The sequence below is a fragment of the Pseudonaja textilis genome, chromosome 1 (assembly GCF_049901715.1).
Source record: "Pseudonaja textilis isolate UNSWEBS1 chromosome 1, rPseTex1.2, whole genome shotgun sequence".
NCBI lineage: Eukaryota > Metazoa > Chordata > Lepidosauria > Squamata > Elapidae > Pseudonaja > Pseudonaja textilis.
In genome coordinates this window covers 183,921,767-183,934,436 of record NC_141990.1, presented here as the reverse complement: position 1 = coordinate 183,934,436, position 12,670 = coordinate 183,921,767, and the positions used below count along the sequence as shown (strand labels likewise).

The window sequence follows — 12,670 nt, the reverse complement described above, 5'->3', positions numbered from 1 at the left end:
CATACTGAAAATGCAAAACTGTAATTGGGCGTGGTTTCTCAAACAGCCATAAGATGGAGCCAGAAACCTGGGTTGTCTTAGTCTTAGTCTCAGAAGTGAGTGAGTCTCTGTTTCCTTCTGTTGGAGAGTTTTGCTGTTCCTTCTACTTGACTGTTATTCATGGATTTGATGTAAGACTGATACTGAACTGTTTATGATACTGGACTTTGTTATTGGATTATCCCTGGATTGAAAAATGACTGATTTACCTGTGAATGACTTTGGACTGTTTCTTTTGAACTTAAACCTTTCTGGAAGTAAAAATCTACATTTACTGTACAGTGTATCTGTGTGATGTGTGTGTATTATTTAACTTATCTCAAATACGTCTCCCTGTATGCTCATTCTCCTAACGGGTAATTACCTTAACAAACATTGAAAATACTTGAAAGAAATTGGCCACCTGTTTTGAATATGATATTCTCTCTTTTTGTCACAGCTAATGATTTCTTAAATCGTAAAGACTGAACCTATTTTCTCATATTTTCCCTTAATTCTCCTCAAATTTTTTCTATGCTCAAATTTATAAATAAATAAAATTATCCCTGAGAGATAATGAAAAACTGCTCTCTTGTTGTCAACATACTAACCAATTGGATCTGTTATCTTCACTGCATGTGTGGATGCACTGGGTTTGCCAACTCCAACTTGGTTTTGTGCTCTGACCCTGAAAAAGTATTCTTTGTTCTCCACCACATCAGTCAATGTGGCAGATAATTCATGGGCTGGCGTAGTCATGGCTGGCTCCCACTTAATTGATCCTCTGTCACGCAGCTCAATCACATAGCCTGTAATTGGGGATCCTCCATCATATTCTGGAGGCTCCCAGGTAAGAGTTGCGCTGGACCTGTTCACATCAGCGACCTGTACATTGAGAGGTGGACCTGGCACCTCTGCAAAGTGGAGAAAAAAAAATACAAACTTGTGTTACTTCTACTCTAAGATATTGAAATAGCCCTAATCTTCTCAAGTATCTGGAACTATTTTCTTACCAAATCTGCTCTTTGCTTCAACGGGTTTATCTGTTACCACAGGTTCACCAGTGCCGACTCTGTTTTTTGCACTCACACGGAAGAGATACTCCACGCCACCTTTTTGAAGGCCAGTTACTGTGTATTCACAACTATCAGCACGATCAGTTGCCAAAATCCAGGTCTTGCGTTTGATGTCACGCCTTTCCACCACATAACCTGTAATCTTACTACCACCATCACTTTCTGGTTCTTCCCATGCAAGGCTGACTTCACCATCAAATGTTTCTGTGACTTCCAAGTTCCTCACTGGGCCAGGGACATCTTAGAGGGAAAGGAAGCACGATGCATTTAACGGAATGGCAAATCTTGAGTTTGACATAAATTTTATAGCTGAATGAGTTGCATGACTATTTATTTATTTTAATTCCAGTTTTAGCCATCAAATCAAATCTCTTTATTATGAACTTTAATCAGCCTTTTCTTTTAACTATTAAATTCCTGCTTTCCGTATTAAAAATATAGGTACCATTGTTAAACTACTGTTATCAGGGAAAACTTACTAAAAGTAAAGTTTTTGGCAGTTAAGAACTTACTGATTACTTGAACATTAATGCGAGCTTCTGCTTTTCCATGTTTATTTTTCAGTATAACTTTGTAACTTCCCTTGTGTGATGGCTTGGCTGAAGGAATTCTGAAAGAAGTACTGTCAGCTGTAGTATCAACCGTCTGAGTGGGTAAGGCTTCATCTTCGTGTAACCACTCAGCCTCTGCTCGTGGATAAGCATCGTATGGAACAACCATGGTTAATGGCTGGCCAACATCTACCACAAGATCTTGATCGCCTGTCTTTATTCTTGGAGCAGCTAAGGGAAATAATAAAAATTTGAATTTGAAAATATGTTACAGAAATGATGCATTCAACTGAGTTTGATAAGGAAAAGCAAAGTGAACCTTGAACTCTTAAAATAATTCATTGTATTAGGTAAGCCAAATTGTAACTGCCAGTTTTGTGGTATTGGGTGCCTCTTGAAATGCAAAACAATGGCATCTTGTTATCACCTTTATAATTCACAGAGAATTTCTCTAAGATGGGTAAAGTTTTCTGATTGCCTGAATGTAGAGATTACAGTGCATAAAAACTGAATTTATATATTGTATATAAAATCTCAAAATGTAATGTAAGATTTTCACACAGTGATGTTCAAAATAACTGATAAAGCCTCCGTATAGAACAAATAAGTGCTAGGTATTAAAGAAATAGCAGTGACGTATGAAATTAAGACATAATAGAATTGCATAGCACTACACACAAGAAAGATGTGTGTACTTTTTGTGGGAGTTTTTCATTCCCATTGAAACTACTGTAAGAATTCTGGAATTAACGTTCAGGAGAATTGAAAGGTGTTTTTTTTTTAATCTATAAATGTTCTTTCTTGCTGTGATAAATCAATTTGAAAGACTTACCTGCTAATTCTAGCTTAGCTCGAGCTTCTTTATCTTTGGCAATAAATCTATATTCTCCTTGGTCACGGGGCCTTATTTCACAGACCTGCAGCCTGTGGATTTTCCCTTCACTCATCATCTGATGTTTGTCACCTTGGACTATAATCATGTTGTTTCTCAGCCATTTGACCTCCACTTTATCTTTATTCAGTTCAGCAGAAAAGATGACATCGGTACCAGGAGCTTCATAAGCATCTTGTGGTGGGCGGATGATCTCAACAGGAATTTCTGATAGAAATATCCGTAAACAAGTGTTTTATCATTCCGCCTTTTAACTTTTTTTAAAAAAGTACTGAGACTTGGGAAGGAACATAAATCAAAGCTGCAAACGTACCTTCAACAAAGAGTCTTGCTCTGGATTTCCTGTCATCCACTCCGCAGGAATATTCACATTCATCTTCTAGTCTGCAATCTTTTATAATTAATCTGTGTAGATTTCCATCCTTTTCAAACTGATACCTTTAGATCAGATGGGGGGGTGGGGGGGGGAAGAAACCAGGATTATGTATTCTGCTGAGAAACAAGAGCAGAAACAGCAACAACTGAACTAGCACTTACTTTTTGCCTTCTTTTATTTCACGCCCATTTCTGTACCACTTCACTGCTGCTTTCTCTTTGGAAAGCTGGCAACTAAAGACAGCATCATCAAATTCAGTAACTGTTTGGTCCTGCAAATGTTCGATGAAATCGGCAGGTGCTTCTGTGATGATAAGCTCTGCCACAGATTTATCTTGGCCAGCAGTGACAGTGTACTCCCCTTCATCTATAAACCCGCAATCTTTAATAATAAGGGAATGCTTGTATCTGTCCACTTTGTATAAGATGCGACGGTCAAAAGTGACTTCTTCGCCATTCTTCGTCCATGGAAGTTTTACATTGAGACGGTTAACTTTGCACCAGAAGGTGACAGATTTCTTTTCCATGGTTTCAATGTCTTGAAGAGGTTCAACAATTCTGAGATCCTCCTCTGTGGTGAGAGATTAATTAAATGCAATGATTTTAAGCTCTTATCTAAAGTTGGGTAGAACTGATATCCTGGATCATTTGCTAGTGTAGAGCACTTACCAAGTACAGTTAAATTAGCAGCTGACTTGACGTGTTCTCCTCGCAGATTTGTTAGTGTTACTGTGTAAACTGCCTGATCATTCAGATGAGCATCTCTGATCCTTAGAGAATACAGTAAATCCTTATGGACCATGATGTATTTTGCACTGTCAAATATCGGTTCGTTATTTTTGTACCATTTAGCTTTGGCACCTTCTGTATTAACTTCACAGTTGAAGACAAGCTCTTCTCCTTCCTTAACAGTTTGATCTTTTAGTGGAATAACAATCTTGAGTTTTTCTGTAAACGGAATTAGCGCATCATTTGTAAGCTGCACATTGAACCGTGCAATAATAGCAATAGCACTTACATTTATATACCGCTTTACAGTGCTTTACAGCCCTCTCTAAGTGGTTTACAGTGTCAGCATATTGCTCCAACAAACTGGGTCCTCATTTTACCCGCCTCAGAAGGATGGAAGGATGAGTCAGCCTTGAGCCTTGTGAGATTTGAACTGCCAAATTGCAGTCAGCAGGCAGTCAGCAGAAGTAGCCTGCAGTACTGCACTCTAACCACTGTGCCACCGTGGCTCATAATAGCATGCATAGTAGACATGCAGAGGAAAAAGAAACTTACCAATCACTTTCAACTGTGCTTTTGCTTTGACATCTCCAAGCATGACAGTATAACGTCCTTCATCATCCAAGACAGATTCTTTGATGACCAAGACTCTCTTTTTGCCATCAGAAAATATATCATATTTGTCACCTGCTTCAAGAACAGTATCGCCTCTGAGCCACTGTACATCAACGCCATCTTTAGACACTGAGCAGGAAAATTCTGCTTTTTGTCCTTCAATGACTTCAAGGTTTTGAGGTTTAGTTATAAACTCTGCTGAAAGCTCTGTAAAAGACATTATGAATTATGATTTAGCTGTTAGTGAAAAGAAGACAGATTACTCAGTTTGAAATGTAGTTGTTTTATTCAGCAGATGATGCTGTGATACTATGAGTTTCCAGCCTTTTGATAGCCATATTTGGAAATTTGAAATAATGTTGATGGTTTCTACTCTCACAAATTGATTGTTGGTTTTCTAATCTAAGGCACTAATTTACAAGCAGGATCCATTCTATTATCTAAGCTTGCTTTTTTCCCCTCTTGGCATCTGCTAAGCAGGGGGTTGGACTAGAAGACCTCCAAGGCCCCTTCCAACTCTGTTATTTTATTCTATCTCTGCCCACCTCCCAAATACCAGATGAATGCAGCCACTAGCCTTTTAAAAAAAAATACTACTTTTGAAGACGTTTATGGGCCCAGAGAACTTATTGGAATTAAAAAAAATGATGCATCTTTTGCAGAATGTCAACTTTCCATTTTTAAATTAGAAAGATGTTCCTGGATGCCATACCAGGAATTGTGGTCTAACACAACCAGAGATTGCTTTGGAATAGACTTGAAACTTATTATGCTTAAGCAGCAAATAAGCCTAGCATTTCACTGCCTACTTAACCACCCTCTGGTTCTGAAAGATTTCAAAGCAAGCATCTCACCATTGACTTTGAGTTTGCCTGTTGTTTGAGCATTTGGAAGCTTGCAACTGTAGGGTCCTATATCATCCAGGCAAGCATTGTGAATGATCAGAATTCTCTTTCGGCCATCAACTTTTTGTTCAACTCTGCCACCCTCTGGCAACTCCTGGTCCCCTTTGAACCATGTTACTTCTGCACCAGGTTTGGAGACTTCACAAATAAATTTGATGGTGTCTGTTTCATTAACTTCCACATTGGGCAGGTTTTTAGTAAAGACAGCTTCCTCCTCTGCATAAAGGAACCATAGTTTTATTTCATGACAACTGCAATTTGCATAAAATAAAATTAAAAGGGGGGTGGGATTCAGTTTTACCTATCACTGTAAGCATGCCCGAAGTTCTGGCTGCTTTTGCTTCACAAGCATATTCTGCTTCATCATCAAGTAAACATTTGTTGATGACAAGTATTCTCTGGGCACCTTTCGCAATGATGTCATACTTCTTGCCTTTTTTAATTTCAATTCCATCCCTAAACCACTGTGCCTGTATTAACATTGTTGACAAAATAAGAAATTGAGTCAAAGACAATAATAGGTATGATTAAGCTTTCAAAATGTTAGTAAAGAAATGAAATCTCTATTTAATGATGATATTGAATCAACATAGTTTGATTTGATAGTTTGAAGTGGATAGCTTGAACCAAACATCCCAATCTTACTTTGTAGGTCTGTTTATCCAGCTAGAATAGCTTTTTCTTTTTTTTGCTATTGCGTCTCTTTTTTTTTGCTATTGCATCGCTTTTTAAGAACTGCTAATATAAAAGGGTGCTGTGCCCAGGATTTCAACTCCTGAATGAACAAGTGGAAGATTACATCCCCAGAGCTTTATTTCTAAAAAAAAACCTGGCCACGTGATCAGTCAAAATTTGTGTGGAAGAAAATTCTCACAAATGCAGCCGATTGGGAGTTTTGAAGTGTGAATGGCTTTAGCTATTTTGATAGGATTATTGGCTTGGACACAGAGAACTTGTGAAGTATATACAGATGCAAAGAAGGATTTTGAGTTTTGCCATCAATTGACAGCCCATAATACTTATGTGGTATTTTCTACATGATGTAAGACTTCCACTAATAAAGATATATAAATCTTTTATTACTTAACTGAATCCAGCATATAAACAGAGTGTTGGGCTCCGAGTTTCCTATGGAGCCCGTCAGCTCCGAACACACCTTGCAGCAAGTCAGCTGGCAGTGGAGAATATCACCTTAGCTCGGCTGACTCTAGATCTGTATTGCTGCTTGCGTGCTAGCCGATGATGTTGAAGGTTGCTTTAGAATGACTCAGCAGAGCTGTGAGCTGCAGGATGGATTCTGAAACAACCGCGGGTTTGGAAATGGCTTTTTTCATGTATTGATGAGGTGCATATTGTTAGAGGGGGTTGGGCGGGGTGGGATTCTACCGGTTCGCACCTATTCGCTAGAACCAGTTGTTAACATTCTAAGCAGCTTGGAGAACTGGTTGTTAAAAGAAATTACTGGCCTAATCCTGTAAGCAAGACAGGAAGGAAACATTCTGGTGTTGCTTACAGAAACTGCCTTTCCGTTAACCCTTATTACATTCTTGGCAGGACTAGACTTCCTGTCTCTGGAACGTCTTTGGTTTCCCCTGCTTTGCTGGTACTTTGCTTGTGTGGAGTGACCATTCAAAGTTACAATGGCACTGAAAAAAGTGACATGACCATTTTTCACACTTACAACTGTTGCAGCATCTCCACAGTCATGAGAGGCCAGGCGAGGAGATGGTGCCTCGATGTGAGTGATATTGAGTTGGCCACACCCAGCCAACAACATGACCACCAAGCCATGTCCACCCAGTCACATGACCATCAAGCCACACCCACCACCTAAGCCACGCCCACAGAACCGGTTGTTAAAATTTTGAATCCCACCCCTGGGGTTGGGGCACATATAGGTGGTAATTAAGCACTGAGTTAAGACATGGTGAAGGTGGCACCAGTGGGCATCAGTTAGTGAAGGTTGGAATAGGTTAGGGATGTAGACATGTTATAGGTTAATAGCATTTAGAGATAATAGGTTAGGCATGGCCAGAACTGCTTATAGGCCTGGGTGTGGTGTGGTGTCTCATGATAATGATAATAAAAGGAGAGAAAACTCAAACCCAATGCTAACCTTGCCTGGCTTTTAGCCATTCTTGTCTGATTAGAGTATTTGTTGTTTCTGATATATTGAATAAATCATCACTGTCCTAAAGAGGAGCTGAAGTTTGGATTCATTTAAAGACAAATCTTCAATACTCAAGGACTGGCTGAGACAGAGTACATTTTTATACATATTTCATTTGCATATTTTAAAAATGGCAACTATTATTTTACACCAATAATAGTTACAATTTTTAAAATATGCTAATGAAATATATATAAAATGTATTCTGTCTATATACAGGATTCAGTTAGAGAATAAAAGATCTATATATCTTTTTATCTTTGTTATTAGCAAGGAGAATGACAGAGAGTGGGGGGGGAAAAACAGTTACAGGAATCTGGTAGATAATGACTGCCTACAGTCAAAGCCTAACGAAAAATGTTTAGTTTATGCAAGTACTTAGCATAAGCATAATGGCTATAATCTAACTCTTTGATGGAAACAGGTTGAATTCTGATAAGTGATAGGATTTTCTATATAAAATGTATTCAAAAGTTCAGGTATTAGATTTACTAAATATCACAGACCTTAACAGATGGCCGGGAAATTTCGCATTCAAACCGAGCTGCTTCCTTTTCCTTAACTTCAAGGTCAGTAAGAGGTTTAAGGAACTCAACACGAAGGGCTGGAAGAGAAAATGTGTATATTTCAATTAGGTACAGAACTATATAAAAATGAATCTTTATAACCAAAGCTGCTCTGCATTGCCTTTTATAGAAGAGTAAAATTAAACAAAATGGAAGTTATCGGAGGACATATTAAAATGTAGGATAAACTCTGCATGCTCTTTGGGTAGATGACTTTGTTTCATCAGAGTATCAGTTACAAATCTCCAATATTACTCTATAGATTATCAATAATAATAATAAGACAGACACACCCACTTTGGGGGGATATAGTATAATTAAGCCTTTGAATGAAGTTGCAGTGAATACTTGCCCTGCAAGAACAAGTCATTGAATACTAAATGGTCCTGATCCTTCTGGACTTTAGGAAGGCCTTGAAGACAGAGCTCTGTTCTTGTGCTGGGGGTGGTGTCTGGTAATGGTGGGAAGCTCTTACAATGGCCATCCTGAGTTTGTTACAATAATGGGTTTTGCCACTGATCATGAAGGGATTTTTTGTTTGAATATGCTAACTGATACTTCCATATGTGTTTTCAACTAGTTTTAATAGGTTGATTGTTTTAAACTGTTGTGAGCTGTCCAGAGTCACTTAGGTGAGTTGAGTGGCAATTCAATTAATTAGACTTAAAAAAATGAAAATATTTACTGGAAATGCTAGCAATGAAACTAAAACATCAATATTTGAGGCACAAAATATGGAAGCAAGAACCTTTGGAGAAGCTTAGGAAAATTGAAGGCTATGGAAAAGGAGGCAGCAGAAGACAAGAGGGTTACACAATGTGGCAAGATCCCAAAGGAAAAAAAATTGCTGTCTGTCCCAGAGAACTACTGTTAATTGAGTCATGAGGAATTAGAAATGACAGAACAACACAGCTAAGCCTCTTGTAATTCTTGTAAGGAAAGTACAAGCAGACTTACGTTCAACATTCAAGAAACAAGAAGTTTTGAAGTCTTTAGCATCGCAGGTGTATGTTTTAGCATCATCCAATGTGCAGTCACGAATAATAAGTTTCCTGACTCTGCCATCGGCAATGATATCATATTTCTTTGTTTTGTGAATTTCTTGACCATTCTTGAACCATTTGACAGGTGCATTTTCCCTGGATATTTCACATTCCAATTCTGCAGTGGCTTCCTCCTCTACGGTTTGGTCCTCAAGGGGTTTAGTAAACTCCACGGGTGGTTCTGAGGAACAAAATAAACCAGCTGTTTAGATCTTGTGTATTTGGCACAGAGGGAGACAGTTTAATGTAATGATTAAGTCACCTGGCCAGTCACCTGGGAGACTGTGAGATCTAGGTCTGCCTTAGTCACAAAGTCTGTTGGGTGACCTTAAGTGAGTTACTCTTTCTTAGCCCCAGGAAGCAGTGGCAAACTATTTCTGAAAACTTGCCAAGAAAACTGTAGAGACTTGTCTAGGCAATCACTAGAAGTCAACACATACACACATAGACTTCAGAGCTATCTCATTGATCTTCTTTTAAAAGCTAAAATATGGTGACTATTCTACTTTGCATTTTAGGTCAGGGGTGTCAAACTCACAGCCTGCGGGCTGGATGCGTCATGTGCTATCTCCACCTCGGCCCGGTTTAGCAAAGGGGAAAAAAAGTCCCGATATACATCATGTGATGCTGCCATTACGATGCGAGTTTGACATCCCTGTTTTAGATTATAACATAATAATTAAACTAAACACTTTTTCTTATCTACATCAGCATTATCCAGCACCATACCCTGTCATTCTACAAAGCTTACCTTTTACAAAAAGATTTGCTTTTGTTTTGAAGTCCTGGGCAGTCAGTGTGATTTCTCCAGCATCTGTTAGCTTCACATCCCTGAGAACAAGAGTATGAACTTTTCCATCAGCACGGGGCACAACCTAAAGGAAAAGAAAATATTGGATTATGGTCTTATCTTAAATATTTATCATGCAACTTCAATTAATACACACTTAATATTTCTGAATAGGGATGCATAACTTTCCCCCCAACTCAAGGCACTAGTTCTTGCCTGGCATATCAAGGACTGAATTCAAAAGTGGTTATAGTAGGACTCAAATTCATTGGGAATGTTTTATTTTATATATTTTAACCATCTCTATATTGCTATCTGTACTTATACACACAGGCACATAATATATGTACATTGAACTCTTTACTTTCCCCAACACATACTATATATGCATTGATTCTACCACCTCTGTTTGCTTCTGTAACAACTTTTTAAATTTCAGTGCAATTTATTTTGTCATCAGTAGATGGCAGATATAGTAGTGTATAATTCAGACAGTGAGTTTCAGCACTGAGAGAGAGAAGAAGGTCTTCCCCAAATTAGGGAAAAAATGAGAAACAGTGCAGAAGCTCCAATTCTGAACAGACATAGATACTGTATGTATGTAATTTAATCTTACTGATATCTTGTTCTATCTGTATTTCTTCTAGAGCACAAACAGCTACATTAGTTTTGGGGATATAATTCGAGAAAAGGGGTCATAGCAGATGACAGCTACTACCACTTTATCTGTTCTCCCAAAGAAAAACAGAGTCACCCCTGATTAAAGCTTGAATGAGAGACCATTAAGAGAACCCAAAGCTGTAGATTAGGTAAACAATTTGAAAAATAAAATGTCTCTGAAGAAGGCAAGGCAATGGCAATGGCAAACCACACTTGTATTTTTGACAACTAAACAAGGTATTCAGGATTGGTGCTTGTAATCAAGCTCATTTCAAGAGTATCTTTTTCCTGGGGAAAAGAAACTGGAAAGCTTGCATCTCTGTCTCTCTTAACAGATGCTGTTTGGATTCTCTACAATTGGCCATTTGGGTTCTATATGGTCAAATTCAGAAGTTCAGTACAATGACAATAAAGTGTACAGGATCCACTTTGTACCATTGTTTGTCATCAAAGTGAGATATGTGCAAAATCTTGTTTCTGCATAAGTAATGCTTTTAGCTGGATTGTGCAAAACTGCACTTAAATACTATATATGTTCTTCTAGTCCCTTAAACTGACAGAAATGAATAATTTAGAAATAAAAAACTAACAAAGTGATATTAAATATTAAGAAATAATCACATCAAATCTTTTTATTGAAAAATAATTAAATGAATCATTTATTATTGTTGCTGTCATGATAATCTCTGATTTAATTCAATTGCTGTGTTTTGCCATGACTTCATGGTGTTCTATTGGAATTTACAGTTTGAGTTTTATTTTAATCTGTAGAGAACTCTGGCTGTAGCAAAACTGACAAAATAACTTTACGAGATACTTTATTATCTTTAAAATACTTAGGAAACAGTGAACATTGAATTATCTAGGTAGTTAATAAGTTGATAAATTTTTAGCTTACCATGTGAGAACAACTTATAGTTCTGAAGAGCTTGAAAATATTATGCTAAATTCTCAAGCTTAACTAGCCATAAAGCCTTCATTTTAACAAACAAATTTATATTTTCCTTTGAGGGAAATATAATCTCTATATAAGCCTGTTATTAATAAATACTCCAATTGATGAACTAATAAATGAATGAACTAATAAAACAAGCGTGAAATAAACATTTCACTTAATAGAACCTAGGCAGGCCATTTCTTATAATATAGAGACTGATGCTAAAGGTACTTTAAATAGTCAGCCAACCACATTCCAAACAATTCACATCTCAGTGGTGCAAAGAAACACTTAACAACGAGTTAAAAATAGAAAGTGGGAAAGGCTCAGCAAGGATCTCTGTCTAGAGTGATATCTCTGGAAGTGTGGCTGAAACGCCTGAAATAGGAATTTCCCAAACTCTTTCATCCCTTCTAAGAAAAATGAGGTCTGGATTCAGTGGGGATGAATGATAAGGAAAGACAAATAAAATAACTGCAGAATATTTATTGCTCCTCAACATCAGCGGTGAAAACATTTACCCAGATTCAGTGACATCAGTCATCTCCCTGTACATTAACATTAATTAATTAATAGTTCAGAATAGCCCCTTGCAAGGCCATCCAATACACATCTAGCCAGAAGAAATCCCCATTGTGTTAACTGGGACTGTGTATCTCAGCTAAGTGTTGTCAGACTGTAGCTTGTTAGGACTTGGAAGCCTGCTAATTAGGGTGAAAAGATGAACAAGACAAGGAGGGAGGTTAGAAAGTGGGAAAACAATGGGAAATGTCAGGAAGACATGTTGAAGGAAAGATCTGGTACTGTACCTTGTCACTGGGTTCCAATTTCTCCCCCTTCAGGAACCATTCCACTACAATTCCTTCATAGGAGAGTTCACACTCAAACGTTGCCGTTTCACCAGCCGTCACAGTAACATCTTTAAGTGGTCTCACCAGGCCAATGATACGTGCTTGAAGAAAAGAAGAAATCATCTTCAAATTGATCACTTTCACCCTTTATTTAACTGCCATAGAGACTTTTCCCAAGACAGAGAGGGAGTATAATCAAACCAAGCTGATTAAATTAACTAGATCAAGGGAAGGGCTGATCTCTGGAGATTCTGTACTCACAGAGCTGGTGGCTTTTCAAAGAACAGATCAGTTAGAAAGTTACTTTGCATCTATGCCCTTGCCAAGTCCTACATGCCTCTTGCTAAGATAAGGAGAGAGCCATCCAAAATAGAAACACTTTTCTATTGGCTATAGAAAGAAGTGGTTTCCAACTATACAGAGTTATCCTGTTAATCAATCATCTAGCAATTTCTACAAATTGTTGTGTTATCTCTCCAATCTTAAAACCCA

The 12,670-nt window shown here is 37.8% G+C and overlaps 1 protein-coding gene across 1 annotated transcript in view; it reads right to left on the bottom strand.

The window, feature by feature from the left end:
* TTN (titin) overlaps positions 1-12,670 on the bottom strand; it is a 307,241-nt gene that overhangs the window by 101,260 nt on the left and 193,311 nt on the right. The window contains exons 206-219 of the mRNA XM_087917042.1: positions 12,137-12,279; positions 9,692-9,815; positions 8,855-9,121; positions 7,838-7,935; positions 5,463-5,631; positions 5,111-5,377; positions 4,197-4,463; positions 3,582-3,860; positions 3,075-3,483; positions 2,851-2,975; positions 2,478-2,744; positions 1,607-1,876; positions 1,032-1,334; positions 630-932 (exon numbers count right to left, since the gene is read on the bottom strand). Coding sequence (XP_087773168.1) covers positions 630-932; positions 1,032-1,334; positions 1,607-1,876; positions 2,478-2,744; positions 2,851-2,975; positions 3,075-3,483; positions 3,582-3,860; positions 4,197-4,463; positions 5,111-5,377; positions 5,463-5,631; positions 7,838-7,935; positions 8,855-9,121; positions 9,692-9,815; positions 12,137-12,279 — 3,291 coding nt within the window. The remainder of the gene's footprint in view (positions 1-629; positions 933-1,031; positions 1,335-1,606; positions 1,877-2,477; positions 2,745-2,850; positions 2,976-3,074; positions 3,484-3,581; positions 3,861-4,196; positions 4,464-5,110; positions 5,378-5,462; positions 5,632-7,837; positions 7,936-8,854; positions 9,122-9,691; positions 9,816-12,136; positions 12,280-12,670) is intronic.